This window comes from Thyridium curvatum, assembly GCF_004353045.1.
Source record: "Thyridium curvatum strain D216 chromosome Unknown NODE_73_length_209619_cov_86.844896, whole genome shotgun sequence".
Taxonomy (NCBI): domain Eukaryota; kingdom Fungi; phylum Ascomycota; class Sordariomycetes; order Thyridiales; family Thyridiaceae; genus Thyridium; species Thyridium curvatum.
In genome coordinates, this window is record NW_022156828.1 from 109,709 (window position 1) to 130,337 (window position 20,629).

General features: G+C 60.2%; 5 protein-coding genes across 5 annotated transcripts; 2 read left to right on the top strand and 3 right to left on the bottom strand.

The window, feature by feature from the left end:
• On the bottom strand, positions 1–5,847 carry E0L32_009741 (uncharacterized protein; the record flags this gene model as incomplete). Its single annotated transcript, XM_031144737.1, has 1 exon — positions 1–5,847. The coding sequence occupies one exon, from the start codon at positions 5,845–5,847 to the stop codon at positions 1–3; it is 5,847 nt and encodes a 1,948-aa protein (XP_030990512.1).
• A 5,253-nt stretch (positions 5,848–11,100) lies between these two features.
• E0L32_009742 (uncharacterized protein) lies at positions 11,101–12,181 on the bottom strand (the record flags this gene model as incomplete). The annotated part of the gene is made up of 2 exons (XM_031144738.1): positions 11,101–11,549; positions 11,689–12,181. The coding sequence occupies 2 exons, from the start codon at positions 12,179–12,181 to the stop codon at positions 11,101–11,103; spliced, it is 942 nt and encodes a 313-aa protein (XP_030990513.1).
• A 1,782-nt stretch (positions 12,182–13,963) lies between these two features.
• E0L32_009743 (uncharacterized protein) lies at positions 13,964–15,604 on the top strand (the record flags this gene model as incomplete). The annotated part of the gene is made up of 4 exons (XM_031144739.1): positions 13,964–14,213; positions 14,290–14,896; positions 14,983–15,384; positions 15,493–15,604. The coding sequence occupies 4 exons, from the start codon at positions 13,964–13,966 to the stop codon at positions 15,602–15,604; spliced, it is 1,371 nt and encodes a 456-aa protein (XP_030990514.1).
• Positions 15,605–16,282: 678 nt separating this feature from the next.
• On the top strand, positions 16,283–19,102 carry E0L32_009744 (uncharacterized protein; the record flags this gene model as incomplete). Its single annotated transcript, XM_031144740.1, has 1 exon — positions 16,283–19,102. The coding sequence occupies one exon, from the start codon at positions 16,283–16,285 to the stop codon at positions 19,100–19,102; it is 2,820 nt and encodes a 939-aa protein (XP_030990515.1).
• Positions 19,103–19,613: 511 nt separating this feature from the next.
• On the bottom strand, positions 19,614–20,243 carry E0L32_009745 (uncharacterized protein; the record flags this gene model as incomplete). Its single annotated transcript, XM_031144742.1, has 3 exons — positions 19,614–19,645; positions 19,771–19,873; positions 19,974–20,243. 3 exons carry the CDS (start codon positions 20,241–20,243, stop codon positions 19,614–19,616), a joined length of 405 nt encoding a protein of 134 aa, XP_030990516.1.
• Positions 20,244–20,629: the final 386 nt, after the last annotated feature.

The following is a 20,629-nucleotide window of genomic DNA, read 5'->3' on the forward strand; positions in this document are numbered from 1 at the left end:
TCAGATGAACCCACCCGCGTCCATGCCCGTCGTAGCAGACTTAACAGGCGGCCGCGGCGTCGGCTCGTCGTCAGCTTGAATGGACCCACCGCCACCCAAAGGCCGCGGCGTCTCGTCCACCCCGACGACAGTCGTGTTGTCCTCGGACGACGTGCCGTGATCACCGGGCGGCGTGTGTATGACAGTAGTGTCCCCCTCGTCGGCTTCATCCTCGATCGGGCCGGGCGACTCCTCGAGCCCGCGATGCGGCATGATGACGTTGACCCCCTTGGACTCCACGTTGACGCTGTCATGGCTATTGGCGCGCATCATCTCGATGCCCAGCTTGGAAGACGGCAGAACCGACTTGGACCGGAAGTGCTGCCGCATTTGCGTCGCGTTGGCGCTGCCGCTGCCCCCGGTGCTGCCGCTGCTACTACCACTGCTCGTGTTGGTGTTGCTCACGCTGAGGTTGCTCAGGCCCAGGCCGAGTTCATCGTCTTCGTCGTCGGCCGAGTCGATGCTGCCATCGATGCGTCGCTTCTCGATGGCCTCTCTCTTGGCCTTCAGCTTCTCGAGAGACCGACGAGGCACGGGCGCCGGGATCGGCAGGCGGGTCTGCTCCATCATCCCTGGCGCCGATTGCTGCGATATGAGATGGACGGGCGACTTCAGCGGCTCGCTCGAGTTGAGCAGGGCTTCTTCTTGCGAAATGCCAAGGCCGGCATCGTCGGGCCAGTCTCCGGTAGCCTTGCGGCTGATAACCACCGGAATGTCATCGGTAGTGACAGACTCGGAGTCGCCAAAGAGGCTAGAGCTAATAGAATCTTCTCGACTCGAGCCTCGGAAGCTGCTGCCAGGACGAAGGGCAAACATCGAAGAGCTGGAGGTAGGGCTGTCCTCAAGGCGTATGCTCTCCTGCCGCAGACCGGAGGGAATTGGGTGAGCAAGCGCCAGGGAGACCGAGTTCTGCTGGCTGGTTGTCGGCGGCTTCCACTGGCAGAGGTTGCCTAGGACCTCGGTCAGCTTGGACGAGCTGATGGGCTTCTCGATAAGCGAGTCAAAGTGCTGTTTGGCCTGAAGCTCCTTGAGATAGGCGGTGATGGCGACGATGGGCGTATGCGAGTTGGCATTGCTGGTGTCTCTAATCATCCGAGCAACATCTGCGCCGTTGATTTGGGGCAGCTTGAACTCCATAAAGATGATGTCAAACTTGATGTCGCTCATGGCATAGCGGACCGCTTCCGGGCCCGACGTTGCCGATATCGTGCGGCAGCGGAGCTTCTCCAACAGCTTCTCCATGACCATCCTTGAGACGGGGTGGTCCTCGCAGATGAGCACGTCGAGGGGCCGGAACATGGGTCCGTCGAGGGCAATCTGCGACATGCGCCGAGAGCTCTGCCGCCGGCGCTGGACCCTGAGCAGCGCGTTGGCCTTCTCGCCCTCGTTGTCGGACGAGGACGGGGACATGTCAAAAACCTGACTGCGACGGTTACGGTGGTTTAGCAGGTCTGCAGCTACCGGACTGCCCTCCTGCGAGCCCACAGTCAGGGACCGGGAGCGGCTCGTCGAGCTGCTCGGGTGCCTGGGAGTGGCCACGACCTTTTGGGGCGATAGTGGCAACGGCGGGGGCGCACCCCGGCCCTTAACCGGCGAGGCGGCGACGGTTGTGGCTGCCTTTTGCAGACTCGGGGGCACACGAGGCACTTCGAAGAACGTGCCGGGTTGTAGCGAGCTCCCCGAGGGCTGGGACAAGCTCGACGAAGTGCTTGACACCTTGCGCCGACCTTCATTTCCTTGCCCGGCATGGAAGGACACTAGCAGGGGCGACGAGGGTTGGGAAGCTCGGCTCGGAGAAGAGTTCGCATGGCTGACACCGGACGGCGACTGGGGCCTCTGCGTCGCCTTCGCGTTGGACATGGTTCGCTGGACCTGGTTCGACAGGATCGGGCTGCCTTCGAGCCCCGCGCCCGGAGAGGTGACACTGTTGGGACCACCAGGGCTGACAGCAGAGGCCTTGCTGTGCGCGGCCATGGCCTCTGCACGAAGCTTCTGGATCACGTCCTTGTTTGCCTTTTCTAAGACAGGTAGGTTCTTGAAGGTAAAGTTGCCAAAGTCGTCGGCTACTACTGGCTCGCTGAGCCGTCTGCTCTTGAGGTCACGGACGTGCGGGGGGATATGCAGCGGCATCAGACCGCGCTTGATCGAGTTGACCTGAGACCGGACGCGTGAGAGGGCGTCGTGAGGCCGATCGGGATAGTCGGTCACGGGCACGGAAGCGGGAGATGACTGGTCTTCCATCTCCTCGGCAAACGACTGAAGAGTGGCCCCACGGTTGTCAAAGTATTCTGTGTCCTCGGGGTTCTCGAGCTGCGGCACGAACTGTGCCTCATCCTGTAGGAGCGTATCCCAATTGACACCCTGAAACCAAGGATGACTGCGAATCTCCGCACCGCCAGAAGGGAACTTGTCGTCACGATTAGCACCGAGGCGCTGTTGAGGGTCCATACAGAGCAGCTTGTTGATCAAGTCCTTGGCTTCAGGAGAGACCTCGTCTTCGGCCTCGTCGGGCCAGTGGATCCTGCGGGCCAGGATATTCTCGAAGACCTCCTCGGCTTCGCTGCCGTGAAACGGAGGGATGCCAAATAGAAACTCGTACATGATACATCCGACCGACCACCAATCACTCGTCTCGTCCTGCGGTTCACCCCTGATGGTCTCGGGTGCTAGGTAGTCGGGCGTGCCTACGAAGCGGCGGTTGGTATCCTCGGGGTCAAATAGGGCCCAGTTTGGTGGCGGCATGCTCGATTGTGGTGGAGTGTTCTTGCCTGGATCCACGCTGCCGTGGGTGCTGACTTGCTGCAGAGAAGGGAGATCGGGCGACCCTGTGCTCTCGCCTTCGCTGCCCTCGCCCTGCGGAGACTGGATAGCGGGAGGAAGTTGACTCGGGTGCATATCGGTGAGGGCCAGGTTGCTGATCATCTGCGCGAGAGCGTCGCTACCGCCGCTGTCGCTGCGTTGACCGGACACGCGACGGGGCTCTTGCTGCATCGAACCGAGACTAAAGTATGAGGGCTGCGCACCGCCGGCGGCATCACTGGGCGTCATCTGCGGCGTGTTGCTCGGAGAGTGCCCGGGACCGTGGGCATGCCCGTGCAGGTCCAGGGACGCTGAGCGGGAGGAGGCTATGGATGCCGATCGAGCAAAGGGGCCCTGCTTGAGAAGATCCGGCACAGGCTCGTTGGTGTTGCTGTTAAGAGCGCGCTTCTGTCGACCAATAAGACCCATGCGCGAGAGACCAAAATCAGTCAACTTGAGATGGCCCTTCTGGTCGATCAGCAGGTTGTCTGGCTTCAGATCCCGGTGGACGATACCGCGGTTGTGCAGGTGCTCAACGCCAAGGACAACCTCGCCGAGATACTTCTTGACCCAGTCCTCCGGCAGGCAACCGAGGACCTTGATCAGCGAGGCGCAGTCTCCTCCATTTAAGTACTCCATGACCAGGTACAAGTAGTCCTTGCTCGAGAAAGTCCAGTATAGTTTAGCGACAAAGTCGCTCTCTCCTTGCCACATCATGATGGCCCGTTCGGCCTTGACGTTGGTGACTTGGTTCTTGGCCACCATGTCGGCCTTCTTGAGCACCTTGATGGCAAAATACTCTCCTGTCGACTTCTTCTTGGACAGGTACACGCTCCCGAAAGCGCCCTTGCTGATAGGCTTGATGACCTCAAAGTCTTTGATGGAGGGCGGCACTGCTCTGGCGAGCGGCTGTGCATTGGCGGCTGCCAGTCGCGGTGACGGCGGTGGCCGCGAGCCGGCGTCACCTCCCGGACCCAGCGACATGGCGGCCGAAGACTGCCTGCGGTGATGATGAAGGTGATGGTGGTTGAAGTTTGGAGAGCTGAACTCGCTGCTGGGCAGCATAGGCGATGCCTCGGGCGACATGAGCCCGTCCGAGGGAGGGAAGGGGAGGGTGCGAGGCTTGGTAATGCGCAAAGGCGATGACGGTGCCTGTGTGGACCGCGAAGGCGACTCTTGCCGGCGGGGCGAAGATGATCCTGGTAGGACAAGACTTCTCCGATGGTGCTGCCGCGAGCTGGCTTGCCGGCGCAAGTCGCCAAACTCGGATATGGGAGATTCTGTCCTGGGCGGCGGTCGGGACGCCAGGGAGGACGACCTAAAGCTGCCGTCACTCTCCCCGGCATCGCTCTCGAACACGGTCGATTCCCTTCGCGTATCCCGGTGCCCGGTAGCGCTGCCTGTGCCGCGAGATCGCGGCGTCGGGCTCTGCTTTGGGCTGTTTGACTTGACGGAGTCCATGGCGGCCGAGGACAAGCGCCGCTGATCCACGTCGTTGCTGATGTTTGCTTTCCTAATGGCTGCATCCAGTACGGAAGGAGCATCGAAGGAGCCGGCAAAGAATGCCTCCTCCCGGGCGGGCGTCGCTTCCGACAATTCGGCCTCCTCGTTGTCGCTGGACTCGCTCTCGCTCAGGCAACCGGCGGCAATCCTTGCGGCCTTGCGCATCGCCTCCTCGATGCACTCCTGGACGATGACTGCAAACTCGACGCGGATGCGCTCGGCGTACTCGATGATCTTGCGGTGTCTAAAGACGGCCTCGACCTTACCCTTAGCTATGCCCTCGGTATCGGCGCAGAGCAGAGCAAGGCCTTGCTCCTGCTCCAGTGTGTTGTTGCTTGGCGATTGCCACTGCATCACCTGCGATATCCTGGACTCGGACTGAGGCGACTGTGTGCGGAGCTCGCCGGGGTTTTGTGACGAGGATTCTTTGATGGCCGGCGGGCTGATCTCGATGGCGGTGTCGCACAAGTCCAGGAGCAGCTCAACAATTCTGGCCTGCGGCCGTCGGACGGCGAAGGACCGGCCCCTAGCATGGCCGAGGCCGGACGAGCGTTCGCGAGACCGACCTGTGGCCGGAGAAGGCGATGGTGTAGTCGAGGAAGACGATGTCAAGGGAGGAGGGCCGATGGGCATGCCTTTGTACTCAGCCACTGGTAAGGGAGTCTGCTCGCCTGTCAGAGACCGGCTCTTACGTGCCTCGAGCGCATCAAGGACTTTGACGATGGCGTGCCGGTGCTCTGTCAAGGCTTCCTGCGCCATTTGTACGTCCATCTCGGCTCGGTGCTCCTGTAAGCACAGGTCTGTATGCTTCTCAAACCACCAGGGAGGGATCTGTCGCTCGCATATCCGGCAGAGGACGGGGAGAGGCGGTGCAGGATTGGCGGGATCTTCCAGGCTTGTGTCAGCAAGCTGGGTGAGATAGCTGGCGAGAATCTCGGCGCCGGAGCCGAGCGACTCGACGAGAAAGGGAGGAAGGTCGATCTTGATCTCTCGTGGGGCCGCCCATGGTCGAATCATCCACATCATATGGCTGTCGGCTCCAGAGGCGCCGTCATAGACCATGATGCCCTGTGCCTCGAGGTCCACGACCTCCTCCTCGGGGCTGGCCTCTGCATCTTTGATGCCGTCGAAAGATAGCAGTTTCGAGAGAGGGCCGAGCTTGACGGAGAAACGGATGAACTGACTACGGGAATCGTCCTTGTTGAAGGACTCAACCATGTCGGTAAAGATAGTCTTGTTGTCGCCGGCGACGATGTCGGCGATGGGCTTGCCTTGGACAGTCTCTGGCTGGGTGCCGATGACATCGACCCACGAGGGGCTGACCCAGCGGACGGTGCCGTCCATGTTGAGGTCGAGGATGACATTGAGTGTCTGCTCGGCAGCCTCGCGGAGGTCCTCTCTCTCCTCGCGTATGTCCTCGCTAATGGAACGCTGCATGACTCCCGCCGTCTCCGCCCGCAACGACTTGATGGCGGGAGGAGCCAGCGAGTTCGGATCTGTGCTCATCTTGGGCGAAATCGGGCAGGGGGTTCAGAGACGTCGGTGCAAGCATCTGACAGCTCTGGATCCGAGAGACTTGGCTTGCTGCCCCCCCGGATATCCTATTCTAGTGCGTAAAGTTCGTCGACCCGTGGCCTGCTCTCACTCGTGCGTACGTGATGTTTGTTGCTAGAGAGGCTGCTATCGGAATTGGAGCGCGCGGTCGAGACGTAAGAGGGAAAAACTTGTCGGCAGCTGGAAGGGCGAGGTGTGTTCGTCGACGCTGGCTATGGAGTTTCGAAAGCCAGGCTGGCTGGCCCGGAAGCCAGAGCTAAAAGTCGGCGAGGACAAGAGACATCACGGGTTGTTGCTTAGACGTCTCTGTTTCTTGCGGGGCTTTGGAAGGCAAATTCGAAGCGTTGTGAAAAGATTCACGCTCGCATTGAGCATGCACGGAGCTGGGCGTGTCGTGTCGACCAGGGCACTTCCGACCTCGCCCAGGATGGCCCAGGTCGCAGGCAATGAGGATGCCGGGGGTGGGGAATCCTCGGAATTGCAGGCGGAGGTTCGGGCGTTGCTCCTCTCTCCTCAATTACCAACAGGGAACGAGCCAGGAAAGGAAGCCGGAGGGTGCAAGAGGATATAGGCTTGGGAAGTTGGTGACGGGCGGGGACGAGGTGGCCGTAAAGAAGGGAGAGAAGCGTGTGAATGTGTGTGTGTATGTGCGTGTGTGTGGTGGGTGCGTGTGTATCGCCGGTGGTGTTGTCGTCGACTCGTCGTGGGCCCGAGTTTTGGTGTGTCAGTCGGTCTCGCGAAGGTGGAAAGTTTAATGTGGGGATCAGCAACAATAGCGAGCACGCTGCAGGCGGCGCGCGGGCACTTGACTGGCACTTGACTGGCACCCAGGCCCGTTGGATAGTGGGCTGGCGGTTGCTTCCAGGGCGTTTTGTGCTTGGCTCGGCTACAAACTCCGTGGGAAACCCCCCAAATTCTAGGTAATTGTCCTGGGAACCGGACCCATCCTTGTCTCTCCTAATCCCACCCAAGAAAACCAGATAAATTGCCCAGACGTGATTTGCTTGGGACCTGCACCATGCGGTACCCTCTAACTACCTAGGCTAGGAACTCGAGAGAGGAGGTCCACGGGTGCCTTGATTACATGAAGACTTGATGTGATGTGGGAGTGGTGGTGGTCTGGTCTGGTGTCGCTCTGCAATGCACGCTTACGAGGGGCCCTATCTAAAGTACCGTCTTACTTGCTGTGCCGACAGCGATCCCTCCCTATATTTGACCACTTTGGACATTCTGGTACGAGCTAGCCAGAATGTGAGCCCAGGGAGGGTGAGGGGGACGAGAAGTGGAAGATGGGGGTGCTGAAGAGAAGCCCTTCCTTCAGTTGAGGTCCGCTAGTAAAGTACGTACTGATGTGAATTAGGCCAGAGCCGATGCGTGGGCGCGGGTTGGTTCCAGAGCGGGGTAATGGCAGGCTATCGGCCAATCAGCAGACCTGATACCCTGTGTTTTCCCTTCCCCCCCTGTAGCTGCACGTACAGGATACGCTGGCCAGCTGGGAGGATATGAGTCAGCCAAGGTAGCACGTACCTGTTCCTTGGAAACAACATCCAAGGAGCGGTCTCTGGTTCGCTATTCGCTAGACGCCTCCGAGATGTGCTCGAAGCACTCGAAGCCAGGATCCCTGTGTTTCTTTCCACGGCGCGCCAGAAGGAATGGCTTCATGCGCACCCCGGCCGGACGTCTTCTATTTTCCTTCTCTGTTCTGATTTTGAAACAAGCGGCCAGGCAAGCCAGGTCAATAACCCTGCCAACATGGGCTTCACATACCTGACGACTGGGTCTCACTTCCTGTCCGGCTACGGGCCAAGGCGCGGAACCATCTCGAACTCAAAAAACAAGCCGTCCGTCTCCATTTCATGCATTCTGGCTGATCCTGCGTATAAACAACAATCACCCGCCTGTTGGCCCGAGTCTTCAGTGACGACGCCAACCTCACTGTACCCTGGCCCCTGAGTGCGGGTTCTGAATACCTGCCCAACGATTCAACAAACGGCCTTGGAGGTCAAGAGATCAAACAAGAGCAAGACGATGGATGAACTGACTGGCTGACTGGCTGTCTGCGTCTGGTATGGGATGAACGCTCCGGCCCCAGAAGCCGTCTCAAGATTTGCGCGACGCACTGCTCCTCGTCTAGCGGATCTGCAGTGACTACAGCCCGTGTGACCCGTGATCGCTAGCTGACCTGCTTCCTCGGCGACAGGCCGGTTCTCGCTGGTCTCGACGGCTTTCACTGTCCTGTTGGTCGCGCGTGGCGGGCACGCTTTCCGATCCCTGTGTCTCTTTCGCTGCTGGCACCATCACCACACCATCGATCACGACGCTGCCCCTCAACCCGGATGCAAGTTGGTGGTGCGGCTATCTCCACCTCCACATCTCTTAGTTTGCCTGGCTCCCCGCATCTGCCATCGCCTGCCTCGTCTCGCTTGCAATGGCTGATCCGTCCCAGAAGTCGAGCTCCTTGGTGGCTGGACTGTCCATTCCTACCTCCGCCCTGTTGCACCTGGGCTATTGCAAACATGTTGAGAACCCCATCACCCCCAGCTCACGCCCCGCATGCCTCCTTTCCGCCAGCCTTGGCGACAAGCCAAGCGGCCAGCCGTAGCTGTACGGGAAGCGTACCAGCAACTAACCTCAAACTACCTGATCCAGGAAGAAAGAGGCTCACCAACATCCATGCCGCCATGACAGTCAAGGAACAACACCTCCCATGAACCACCACCCACTCCCCTTTTCAAAGCAGCATTCGTGACCACATCTCATTCTTGCCCATCGATCTCGATTTGGTTTACCGGGATGACCTCACTTCGAGACAAAGAAAGCACCCCGCACCACCTGTCAATGGCCTGGCCTCCCACGCCTCCCTCTCGCTTGCTGGGGCTCGTCCACACGGCCGTGTTAGATGGGAGCTGTCGCTCCTTTTCCCAAGCAACTCTGCTCCGGACGACCGCATTCGCCCGATGCCCATGGCCCTTCCAAGGGCGGCGCGCGGTGGGGTCGCCCGGGAGAGGGAATTGCTTTCGCACACCTTGCCGACACTCACAAGACTACATACAGATGCAGCCGTGACCGGCGGCATACAGCCAGACGCTGCAGACAGGCTAATAGGAGCAGAGCACGGAGACAGGTAGCAAGAAAGTTGTCGAGCTACTGCACTCTGACATGCGCAATCCTGGATTTTTGGAGGATCTCGTGCCTGCTCCCAGCCAATCTCGCTTTGCCCCTCAGCCCTCTCCCCGAGTTTGCATGCATGCATCAAGGCGAGCCGGTGTGTGGATATGTGTGTGTGTGTGTGGCCGTCCTGCATGGTGGTTGAACCTGCTCACTCCCATCCATGTAGACCAATGCGCGGGCGAGTGTGCCCCAAAAAGAACCCCCGCAAGCTGTCTGGTCGTTGCATGCACCTCCTAGCCCTGCTGCAGGCCGGACGACTAGTAGGGTTGCACGGGCACCCCGTATTGGAAAAAGGCACACATTCGTCACTTGGCACTCTCACCGGCTCTGCTGGCCATTGGCCCTTCGGAGAGTGCAAGGTCAGGTCTGTCCCTTGCTTGCGTGTAAACGGTCCTAGATATTGATGCGCAGTGATCGGCGACGCTGAATACCTACAGTAAACCCCATGATCCAAAAGTGTGCGATAGAAAGCAGACTGCCAAAAGATCATCACGATCCCTCAAGCTGGTACAGTCGTCCGATGAGAGTGACGCGGCGTAGTTACACCGGGCCTTGGTGCCATGAGCTGCTGCAACACCTGGTCGAAGTCTGGTCGAAGTTTCGAGAAAGCAGTCGGCGACCGAAGTCCAACTCTCTCAGTTGCACTAGGGATGCATGTTCTACCCATTTGACTCCTTTATATCACCAGTGATGCATGATCACTCGGCATGCGTTACGGATGTACGACTAGTTTGACAAACGACAGGTGAGCTAGGGGAGAAGGGGGGGACGGCAGTCGTCAATGGTACAAGATGCAGAGTGGTTGTTAGCTCGTGTCTTCTCTTCTCTGCACAACGTCCAACGATGGATGTTGCGAGGACCAATCGCGGCTCCTGGATCACTTCTTGACTACATAAGTACTTTCGGACTTGTCTGCAAAGAGCACAAAAGGTAAAAGTCAACTTGAGAATGTCCAACAGGGAAAGGTGCACGTTACGCCACCACGAGAATCTTTTGAGATTTTCAGACTCAGCTCTTGTGTGTGTGTGTGTGTGTGCTTTTTCATCTCCCGGTAAAATGTAACTACTGCATGTCTTCGTTACGATGGGCACTTCGCGACTAATACCGAAGCCCGGTAAGCCATCAGCACTAAGGAGACGACGGCACACATCTTGGGGGGGGAGGTTGCTTGAACTCTGGTAGTGTGTCAATCTGTTACTCGTTTCAACTTGAATTTCGTGCTTGGGAGGGTGTGTGTCTTCTGGACGGCACGAAACCCTAGGGTCTTCTGGATAAATCGGAAACGAGACGACAATCACGTCCCGTCTTGACGGCTGACCGAGTACACACCAGGAAGCCATGAAACGTGGTACTGGGACACACGACAGAAGGGAAGGGAGAGAGGCTCATGATTTGACAGCTGATAAAGCATGCTAACTAGTTATCAGTCTGTTGAATCACAGCAAGCCTCTTATCAATCAAGGCCCGATGGTCACTCCCTACCATGGGCCGATTCCCTCTCTGCCGGCTCCATGCCCTCGATGCAAACGACGGAATTTACCCGGGACAGGGAAGGTTGACCGCTGAGACATCGCACCCGACTGCTGACCATCCTTCCTCCTCTCACGAGTCGTTGCCCGTCCGCCAGACTGGGTACTTGACAGGTCCTACGTGCAATTGAAGACAATGCTGTGCGACTCTGGTTGAATGGGGGGTTAAAGGCGATAAAAAAAAAGCAAACAATGGTCTCGTGCTGTTGGGTCCCGCAGGCGAAGCAGAGCGGTCGGTGGGCGCACAACGGCTGATGAGTGCATGACCCCCGTGGCGCCACGCGTGGTTCGATCGCAGATGCAGTGTCTTCCCGGAGAGCATCGGCAAGCAGTTCGATCCTTGGCGGTGTGCGGCTGGACCTTCTCTCTGAGCGGATGGAGACAACTCGCAAAAAGGCGAGGATACATTGCTTCGTCACCATTCATCATCGCGCCCAGGTGACAACGGAACCCACCTCGGGTGGTGCTCTCCCTCTCATGCAGCCATACACCCCCATCCTCCATGTCACCCCTCGGCCGGCGACGCAGCCCACTCCAACCTCTTCCCCTCGAGCCACTCCCCCTTCTCCACCCACCGGCTCTCCAGCCAGGCCGCCAGCTCCTCGTCCGAGGGCGGCAGGTCCTCGAGCGGGAACCGCCGCGCGTGGACGTGGAAGCGGTAGCCCTCCCCGCCGGTGCCGGCGGCGGCACTCAGCCCCGGCGCGCTGAGCGTCTCCCACATGGACGGCGCGGCGCCGAACTGTCCCGTGTGGTCCGCGTAGGCGATGGTCAGGTCGTACACTGCGCGGACGTGCGGCGCCGCGGCGCGCAGGTGCCGCACGGTGGCGACGAAGCCCTTTGTGCGCGGGTAGAGCAGATGGCGCGGCTGGGGCCGGCCGTTGGCCGCGCACCAGGCCTGCGACTCGGCGTGCTTGCGGGGCGTGAAGCGCGTGGCCTCGGAGTAGGATATGAGCCCTTTGGTGGTCTTGTGTGAGTGGACGGCGTGACAGAGGAAGAGAACAGTGTCATCACCGTATACAAGGGTGTTGTAAAGCAAGGAGAGAGAGGGGAAAAAAGAGAAGCCGGAGGTGGAGTTAGTCGGAGAAGAACGTACAAATCGGCCACCGGCCCTTGGCGATGCCGCCGAAGACGCGGTCCAGCTCCCGGCGGTCGTGGGCCCACTTGCGGGTGACGAGGGGCATGCCCATGGCCCAGAGGCCCCAGCCGAGGAAGGGCACCCGCTTGAGCTGGGCCTTGGCAAAGTAGCGGCAGCGGCCGAGCATGCCGCTGCGCACGGCGAGGTGCTGGATCATGTAAAAGTCGGCCCAGGCGACGTGGTTGGCGACGACGATGGCCGACTCCGCCCGCGGTAAAGGGTCGCCCGAGGTGGTGATCTCGGCGCCGTTGGCCGTCTCGAAGATGTGCTGGATCCAGAGCCAGACCGAGGCGGCGGTGTGGGAGGAGAGGTTGTAGACGGCCGTGGGCGAGAGGACGGCGCGGGCGACCAGCAGGAGGGAGAGGATGATGTCTGCCACGAGGAGCCAGATGAGCCAGGGGATGACGAGGACGAGGCCTCGGGCGGTGGTGACGATGGCGGGCTGTGCCATGGTGAGTTTGTGTGTGTGCGCGCGCGCGTGTGTTGTGCGAATGAACGTTTGCCGAGACCGGCTGTCGTGACACGGAGGCCGGAGTGGAGGGTGGTGAAACTCCGAGACCCCCGGCTGGAGTTTCTGGAGTTTAATTAGAAGGAAGGACTTCCGGGTGAACGGGATCCCAAGCTGATATTGTGATTAGAGCGGACCAAAGAGACAGAAAGACAGCAAGGAAGGCCACCCGCGGGCATGGCCAAAAGTCAAGAACAGGTTGCTGCTGTCGCTCAGCAGCATGTGTACTTCTGTTTCAGATTGGAGGTTCGCACAGACATTCCTGGGGCAAGATGGTCTTGCGGAGGACCGACGGCGAGTGCCACCGCGAGAGACTGGCTGTCTGATGTGCAACTCAACTTTGCATGTGAAGATATGTGTGTGAGTGACATGACGATGCGAGGGCAAGAGGGCTTGGTTGTATGTCGCAGTAATAAGGGGAGAGCACATGGGCATTTGTCATGGCCATCATGGCAGTCGTGACCGTCATCCATTTTCCGATGCTCGCTGGGTGGGGCTCCTGCCGGCAATCGTGACAGCGCTGGATCACGGTTTGGTTCTGGAGAGTCTCCATTGCAACAATATCCGGGATGCCGGCTTTGATACAGAACAGTCCGGTCCATAAACGATACTTATCTTGGCAATACCTAGGATTGCTACCTATATTTCCCAGGGAACCAGCCCGCGGACCCCCTGAACGATCTCGAATGAGTGACTGGCTGCCCTACAAGTGGAGGCCATCGAGTCAAGAACCCGGCCCGTTCTTGGCGGGGGTTCCAGGCACACCAGATCTCGCCATCCGGTGTCCTAGACTCCTAGTGCGGGATCGAACCTTCAATTTACTCCGTAGGCCGAATCGACAGATAACGTTTGCGAATGACGGATGTCGATTGTTTCCGTCCCCAACGGCGTCCAAAAAACAAGCGCCAGCCGGAACGAGCGTGTGCTAGACTTGGGACTGCGCCGCCCTCGAAAACCTCTGATCTGACCGTAGCGTTGACTCAGCCCCATTCTGCTCGGCTCGTACGGAGGTCATCAGCGCATCAACGGCCGTCGGGTCGTCTGTCTGGTCTGTCTGGTGGTCCCCCAACTGCTGCTGTAAGCCGACAAACCCATCGCGTCGGGTCGAGACACCCTGCTCCTGCGACCAGGATACTCTTTTTGAACGGCAACGAGATCGCATCGCAGATCTCCCCCGCGATACTCCAAGCTCAGACGCCACTGTGTCGCTTCCTCGGTTTCAGCTTGACCGGGCTCCAATCGCGAGTGAGACCAGCACACCACCGGCACTGGCACTCTTCATCTGTTGCTGTGCGTCGTCAACGTTGCGCTTGTAGAGCTCGCTTCCCCCCCTCCATCCGTGCAGCGAGCTCCCGGGCCAGGGAACAATCCTCGAGCCTCAAAGGCTCGTTGTCCAAACTTTCATCTTCTCCCCTACCCGTTACTTGCCACACACCGCTGTCCGTCAAACCCGGCTTGATATATATAGCAATTGGCACAGTACTCTATTGCTCGCTGTCGCTGCCAGTCAGGTACGCCCGCTCGTTCCTTGCTTGTCCTCGCCACGGTCTGAGCGTGGCTCGGTCCTCGTTGCTCACGGTTATCTCATGTGCGCCGCGAGTGTCTCACAGCAAAGCATATTTGAGAGGCGCCGAAACCCATTCCTCCTGACCGTCCTTCCCATCACGCTTCACTTTTTCCTTCCCCATACCGCACATATCTCTCTTCCTGCCCCTACACATCAGAATGATCAAGACTGCTAACCCGAGGGCCACAGCGGCCTATCCCTCGCCACCGCACTCCCTCACACCCCCAGGGCGGCGCGGTTCATTCTTCTCGGCCCACGACAAGCGCGGCATGTCGTCCTCGCTGTCGCCGCCGCACCACCAGGGGCCGGGCAACGGGGCCGGCCCCTCCGATGGCTCCGACAGGGGCCCTCTGGGGTCCCTCAACCTCAATTTTCTCAAGTCGCTCAATGATAAGCGCACAACCCGAGGTAGGCAGCGAGGGGAGGCCGGCGTGAGCGCCGAGGCAGGTGTCGTCGTTGTCTTGGATTAACTTTGTCATCTCAGATGGCCAGCCGCAGAAGCGCCGCGGGCCCAAGCCGGATACCAAACCGGCCCTGACCCGCCGGCAGGAGCTCAACCGGCAGGCCCAGCGAACGCACCGCGAGAGGAAAGAGCTCTACATCAAAGCCCTCGAGGACGAGGTGCTCCGCCTGAAAGAGGTCTACAGCGCCGTCACTTCAGACAAGGACCGGCTTGCCGAGGAGAACCGGCAGCTCAAGCAGCTGCTGACCAGCAACGGCATCTCCATGGGCGGGCTCTTGCAGCCGGGACGTAGCAGCATGCACGACGACAACGCTAGCATCCCGAGCGTCGGCCACCATTCCTCCCTGAGCATCTCCGGCAGCGGCACCAGCTTCACCGGGCACCCCGCCAGTTCGCACACCAGCGCCTTCACCCCGCCGCCCTTGTCGGCCGGCACGCTACAGGGGCAGCCGCAGCCGCAGTTCTCTCCGCAGTACTCGCAGAAACTGTCCCCGAAACAAAGCCTCCATTCGAACCACACGCACTCCCATTCCCACGGGCAGGAACACGGCTCCCATGCCGCGAGCAATGTTCCGCAGCGTAATCCGGGCATAGATTATGATCAAGCGGGGATTGACTTTGTCTTGAGGTGAGCACCGCTTCCCACATCTAATCATCGCACTCGTAGCCGGCCGGGCCGCAACTGACACGCTCACGTCCGGGGAAACCATATAGCCTAGAGAAGCCTTGCATGGACCACCTCCCGTGGCTGGTTGAGCGCGGATCGGCCAACGGCACGGGCGAAGCTTGCGGGCACGCCCTCATGGCGTCGTGTCCCCCGAGGACGTTTGGCGAGCTCACTCCGCAGGTGCCTTTTGGCAAGACTCACGTCAAGCAGGGAGGGGACCTGCCGCCGTCGGACTTCAACCCCAAGGGCTACACGCAGCAGACGTGGGAGCTGTCCAAGGGTGACCTGTCGACGCTGCTCGACCTCAGCACCAAGCTGAACCTGGACGGCGAGATCACGCCCGTCATGGCCTGGGGAATGGTGCTGGCGCACCCCCGCCTCGGGGAGCTGGCCCCCGCCGACTTTCAGAGGCTGACGGAGGAGCTGGTCGGCAAGGTCAGGTGCTATGGGTGAGTTATATTCTTTTGTTCCTGGGGTTTCTTTTTTTTTTTTCCCTTTTCCCCCACGCTACTTGGGGAATGTCAAGTAGAGCGGACTTGCTAATCCGGTCACCGCAGGTTCGGCGCCGTGATGGAAGAGTTCGAGGTCCGCGACGCGCTGGAGAGTGTCTACTCGACCAAGACGGACATGCTGCAACCTGGCCCGAATGATGTTGCCATGGCTTACTGATGGGAATGGCCTGATGGTTTTGTTTGATGCGTGTCTAGGACCGGTCGTCCGCCCATGGCAGTGGATGCAGTTTGGTAGACTGTGAAGGAAGGATAGGTGTTCAGGCGCTTGCCAGGAGATATACACTGGGTAGTCCTTTTGCTATGTGGGACCAACTATGGGATGAGCGACTGGGCAACAGGAGCTCTCGAAGTCTTCATGCAGTTGTTACAGTCGATCGATGCTTCCAGCGATGGGCCCGATGCAGGCCATACACTGATCCTTGCAAGCTTATAATAGTGTCATACTGCGTGACCAACGTATACTTGAAAATATCAACATGTATATACACGGCCTATTCAGCACTGAAAAGTACTGGTGATGACTGGTGAGAAGCCGTAACGTCAAACCATTAAATAGGTCACGTGATTGCGCGCAGTGCAAGTCGCGTTGCCAGAGGAGGACGTCACGACTGGGGGCACTCGACCCACGCCGTGGTTTTTTGCTGCCCGCTTTCGTGACTGGCACTTCCGCATGCCTTTTTCATTGTTAACATATTGTGTCCCGACAACATCCTAGCGATCCGTGATTGGGGTCAAACATCTATGGTTTCGTTCCCAATGTTGACGGACTTGCGGCGCACGCTCTGAAAACTGCCCAACTGCGATTGTTGCACTGGTCCGAACGATACCACACTCAATGGCCGCCACGAAGTCGGCGGCCAAGGCGACGCCGAGGGCGACAAAGACCAAGACGAGCACGCCGTCCAAAACGCCCCTAGCCAAGTCCAAGGGCGCAGGAAACTCCAGCATCCTGTCCTTCTTCAAAAAGGCCGAGGACTCGCTGTTCGTCGCTGGTGTCGAGAGGGGAGCTCCGCAATCCGCACTGCTGCCGGAGGAGGAGGGTCTGTACGACGATGACGACGAAGGGCCTCCCAAGGAGGACGCGAGGTTCAATGAAGTGCAGGGGTCTGTCAAGAGGAGGAAGCTGAGCAGCGAACCCGAAGAGATCCAGGGGACTGCGACAATACACCCGCAGCCGCCCGCGCAGTCGAGGAAAGCGTCGCGCAAGGGTCCGTTCCTCGACGATTCGGACTCGGAGGACGAGGACACTGCGCCCACCGGTGCGGAGACTTCAAAGCCTCTAATTGGAGAGCCCTCCAAGGATCACGATCCGCAAGACACGGTCAAGCCCGAAGCCCCTCCGGACGACGACCGCTCCATCCTCAACATCATCACCCACGCGACCGAGGCCGCCTCGGACACCCCCGAACTCAAGCAGGAACCCTCCACAGAAGACCTATTTGGCGATTTTGCGGACGCAAACTTCCCCGACGACGACGATTACGAAGGCGAAGAGTTCCGCGAGAGGAAGTTTATGGAGGAACAGGCCAGGCTCGAGGCCGAGGAGGCAGGAGACTACAGCTGTGACGATGGAGTCGAGATCCCGACGGTGCAGGACGACGCCATGGCCGCCTGCTGCCCCATCTGCAATGCCAGTCTCGCCGGCATCACGGCAGACGAGGCGACCGTCCATGTCAATGCCTGCCTCGACGGCAAGCCGATCCCCGTGCCGACACCTGCATCACGGCCTCGACCGCCGCCAGCCCTTCTCAAGTCCGAGACGTCCAACGGCTTTGCCCAGGTGGAAGCGCCCGAAATCAGCAGGCGTTTCGCCCGAGCCGCGATGCCCAGGCCCGGGCAGTCGAACCCCATCACGCTTGGCGGCGAAGGCGGTGCCGGGCCCGGGTTAGCCAAGCCCAACTCGGCCTTTGCCAAGTTGATGTCGGGCCACGCCGAGGACGAGGCGTGGGCGACTGCCGCCGCCGCAGAACACTCTGCCCGCGGCAAGCCGGCGTACCAGAGGACGTGCCCCTTCTACAAGATCATGCCCGGCTTCTTCATCTGCGTCGACGCCTTTCGGTACGGCGCCGTCCAGGGCTGCAATGCCTACTTTCTCTCCCACTTCCACAGCGACCACTACGTCGGGCTGACGGCCAACTGGACCCACGGGCCCATCTACTGCAGCAAGGTCACCGGCAGCCTCGTCAAGAGCCAGCTGAGGACCGCCGAGAAGTGGGTGGTCGAGCTCGAGTTCGACGTCAAGACCGAAGTCCCCGGCACCGAGGGCGTCTTCGTGACCATGATCCCCGCCAACCACTGCCCGGGCAGCAGCCTGTTCCTGTTCGAGAAGACGACGCCAGGGAGCCGCGACCCGCGCGCCAACAACGGCAAGGGGCCCCGGACGCAGCGCATCCTGCACTGCGGCGACTTCCGGGCCTGCCGGATGCACATGGAGCACCCGCTGCTGCGGCCCGAGACGGTCGACGCCGTCTCGGGCAGGACGAGGCAGCAGAAGATTGACGTCTGCTACCTCGACACGACCTACCTCAACCCGCGCTACTCGTTCCCGCCGCAGGAGGACGTCAGCGGCTCGTGCGCCCAGCTCTGCGCCGAGCTGGACGAGGCGCTCCGGGACGGCAGGGAGGCCGAGTGGGACAAGATCCTGCGCCGGCGGGAGGGCAGCGGCGCGGCCGACAACGAGACGATGAGCAAGTTTTTTGCTCCCGTCGTGGACGGGACCAAGCCCAAGAAGGAGAAGCAGGAGCCGCCGCCGGCGCACGACGCCTTCTCGGCGCTGACGGGGCCGGCGCAGCAGCAGCGCAACCGGAACCGCCTGCTGGTCGTGTGCGGCACGTACAGCATCGGCAAGGAGCGCATCTGCAAGTCGATCGCGCTGGCGCTGCGCACCAAGATCTTTGCGCCGCCGGCCAAGCGGCGCGTCGTGGCGCAGCTCGGCGACCCGGAGCTCGCGGCGCTCATGACGGCCGACCCGGCGCGGGCGCAGGTGCACATGCAGATGCTCATGGAGCTGCGGGCCGAGACGCTGGCCGAGTACCTCGAGTCGTACCGGCCGCACTTTGGCCGCGTCGTCGGGTTCCGGCCCTCGGGGTGGAACTACAGGCCGACCATGGCGAACAACTCTTCTGTAGGTGGTGGTGGTAGTGGCAAGAAAGCAGGAGGGGCAGCTGGCGGACAGGGACCGCAGGCGGCGGCGGCGGCGGCCGCCGTCGTCGGGGCCAACCTGCCGCCCAGCAGCGTGCCGACGGCGAGCATCCTGCACGGGCCCGGGTGGCGCACGCGGTTCGGCGCGCGGGACCTGGTGCCGCAGCGGGGCAGCACGCGCGAGGCCCTGTGCTTCGGCGTGCCCTACAGCGAGCACAGCTCGTTCCGCGAGCTGGCGCTGTTCGTCATGGGCCTGCGCATCGAGCGCGTCGTGCCGACGGTCAACGTCGGGAGCGAGCCCTCGCGGCGGCGGATGAAGGGCTGGCTCGACCGGTGGGGGAGCGAGCGGCGGCGGGGCGGGGTCGTGAGGGTCCTCGTCGATGAGGAGGATCGTGGGGACGATGGGGATGGGGATGGGGATATGGAGGACGAGGGGAAGCAAAAGAGCCGGGAGAGGGACGAGGTGAAGTTGTGGGATGGTAAGGATGGGAGGGGTGGTGGTGTTTACTGGTAGAGGGATGCATTTGTAGACAGAGATTCTCTTGGGGGAGTTTTGTCTTTCCTGGGAAAATATCACAGTTGACTAGGTATTTACGGTTTGAACGTTGCGTGAGGCGATTCATTTCTCGCTTGTTTCAATGATAGGATGTCTCACGTTGTGTCTTTCGCCGTTTGGCTCGTCCCTGTCGGATCGAAAATCTGAGCATGGCGTATTTTATCTATCCGCCCCTGAGCCCTCGAGTCTAACAGGACGAAAAACGGGAGAAGAGGGCTCTGCCGGCCCAGAATTCCTCATCGGCTTTGTGTCACCAATCGGACTCGTGCTCGTGATGGCCCTTGCTCGGAGGGATCCCGAAAAAAGCAGCTTCAAAGGCCCCTCCAGGTCTCATCGCCCACCAGTTCATCCGAGGACCCAAGCCCTGCTCCGCCCTTGATGCTGTAGGGCTTCCCACGCATTACCAGCACCGTTCCCTCCCTCCCTCCGCCCCTCTCCCTCCAGCTTTTCCCCACCATCATGCCTCCCCTCATTGCTTCTTGGACGCCGCGTTGGCGGCTTCTGCCCAGAGGGGGAAAAAAACGATGTCAGTAACAGAGGGGAAGAAACCCACATTTCCGTAGCCGTAGTAGAACGGCGTGTGTCAATAGCGGGGAAAAGGTAAGCAAGGTGAGCAATAAACGTACCTCTCCTCGTGGCGTCCTCCAGCAGGGGCACGTCGACGGCCGAGGCGGGCAGGTGCACGTAGCGCACGACGCTGCCGCGGATGAAGACGTTCTTGACGGCGCTCTGGAGAACGTTCTGTCTTAGCATTCTCTTTGTCCATGATAAAAAAAAAAACAGGAGAGGGGATCGGGTTAGGGGAGGAGGAGCATGGGGGTTGACGGACCAGGTGCGGGTACTTGATCTCCTCGACGACCTGGATGTCGTCGAGCTTGATGTTGAGGTACTGGTCGACCGACTTGAGGGTGCCCTTGATCTGTATGTCGTTCTTGAGCTCCACCGTGACGGTGGTGTCGATGAGGGTCTTGAAGAAGCTGTGTGTGTTATTTTGCATCTGGTCAGCCAAACAGCTCTCTCGATTTGCATCGTTCTTCCCTTCCCTGTCGTGCATAAAAAGAAAGCCAGATGTGGCCTTCCTGTAGGACGGGGCAGGCATCGTCGCGCCCCAAAGGAGGACGGACTGCTGCAGCAGGTGTGCGCGTGCGCCGCCGGGGGATCGGAAGGGGAAGAGTTCCCTCGGCATAGCGCGCCCCCGACTGACTGCACTCGATCTCTGGCTCCGCAGGCTACACCTCCGCGATGCCACCCGCCTGCACACAGCCCAGCCCAGCCCAGCCCAGCCCAGCCCAGCCCAGCCCGTCCAGAGCACACGTCCGTTTCAAGAAACAGCGATGCCAAAAAAAAGGAGAACAATCATGCCCAAAAACGAGACGGGTGCCATCACGAACCTGAAGAATAACATCGTGGTGTGTAGGTGCGTCGCTACGGGCGCGCGCTGTCTCAACTGGGGGAGAGAGAGCGAGCTGAGATCAGATCAAGAGT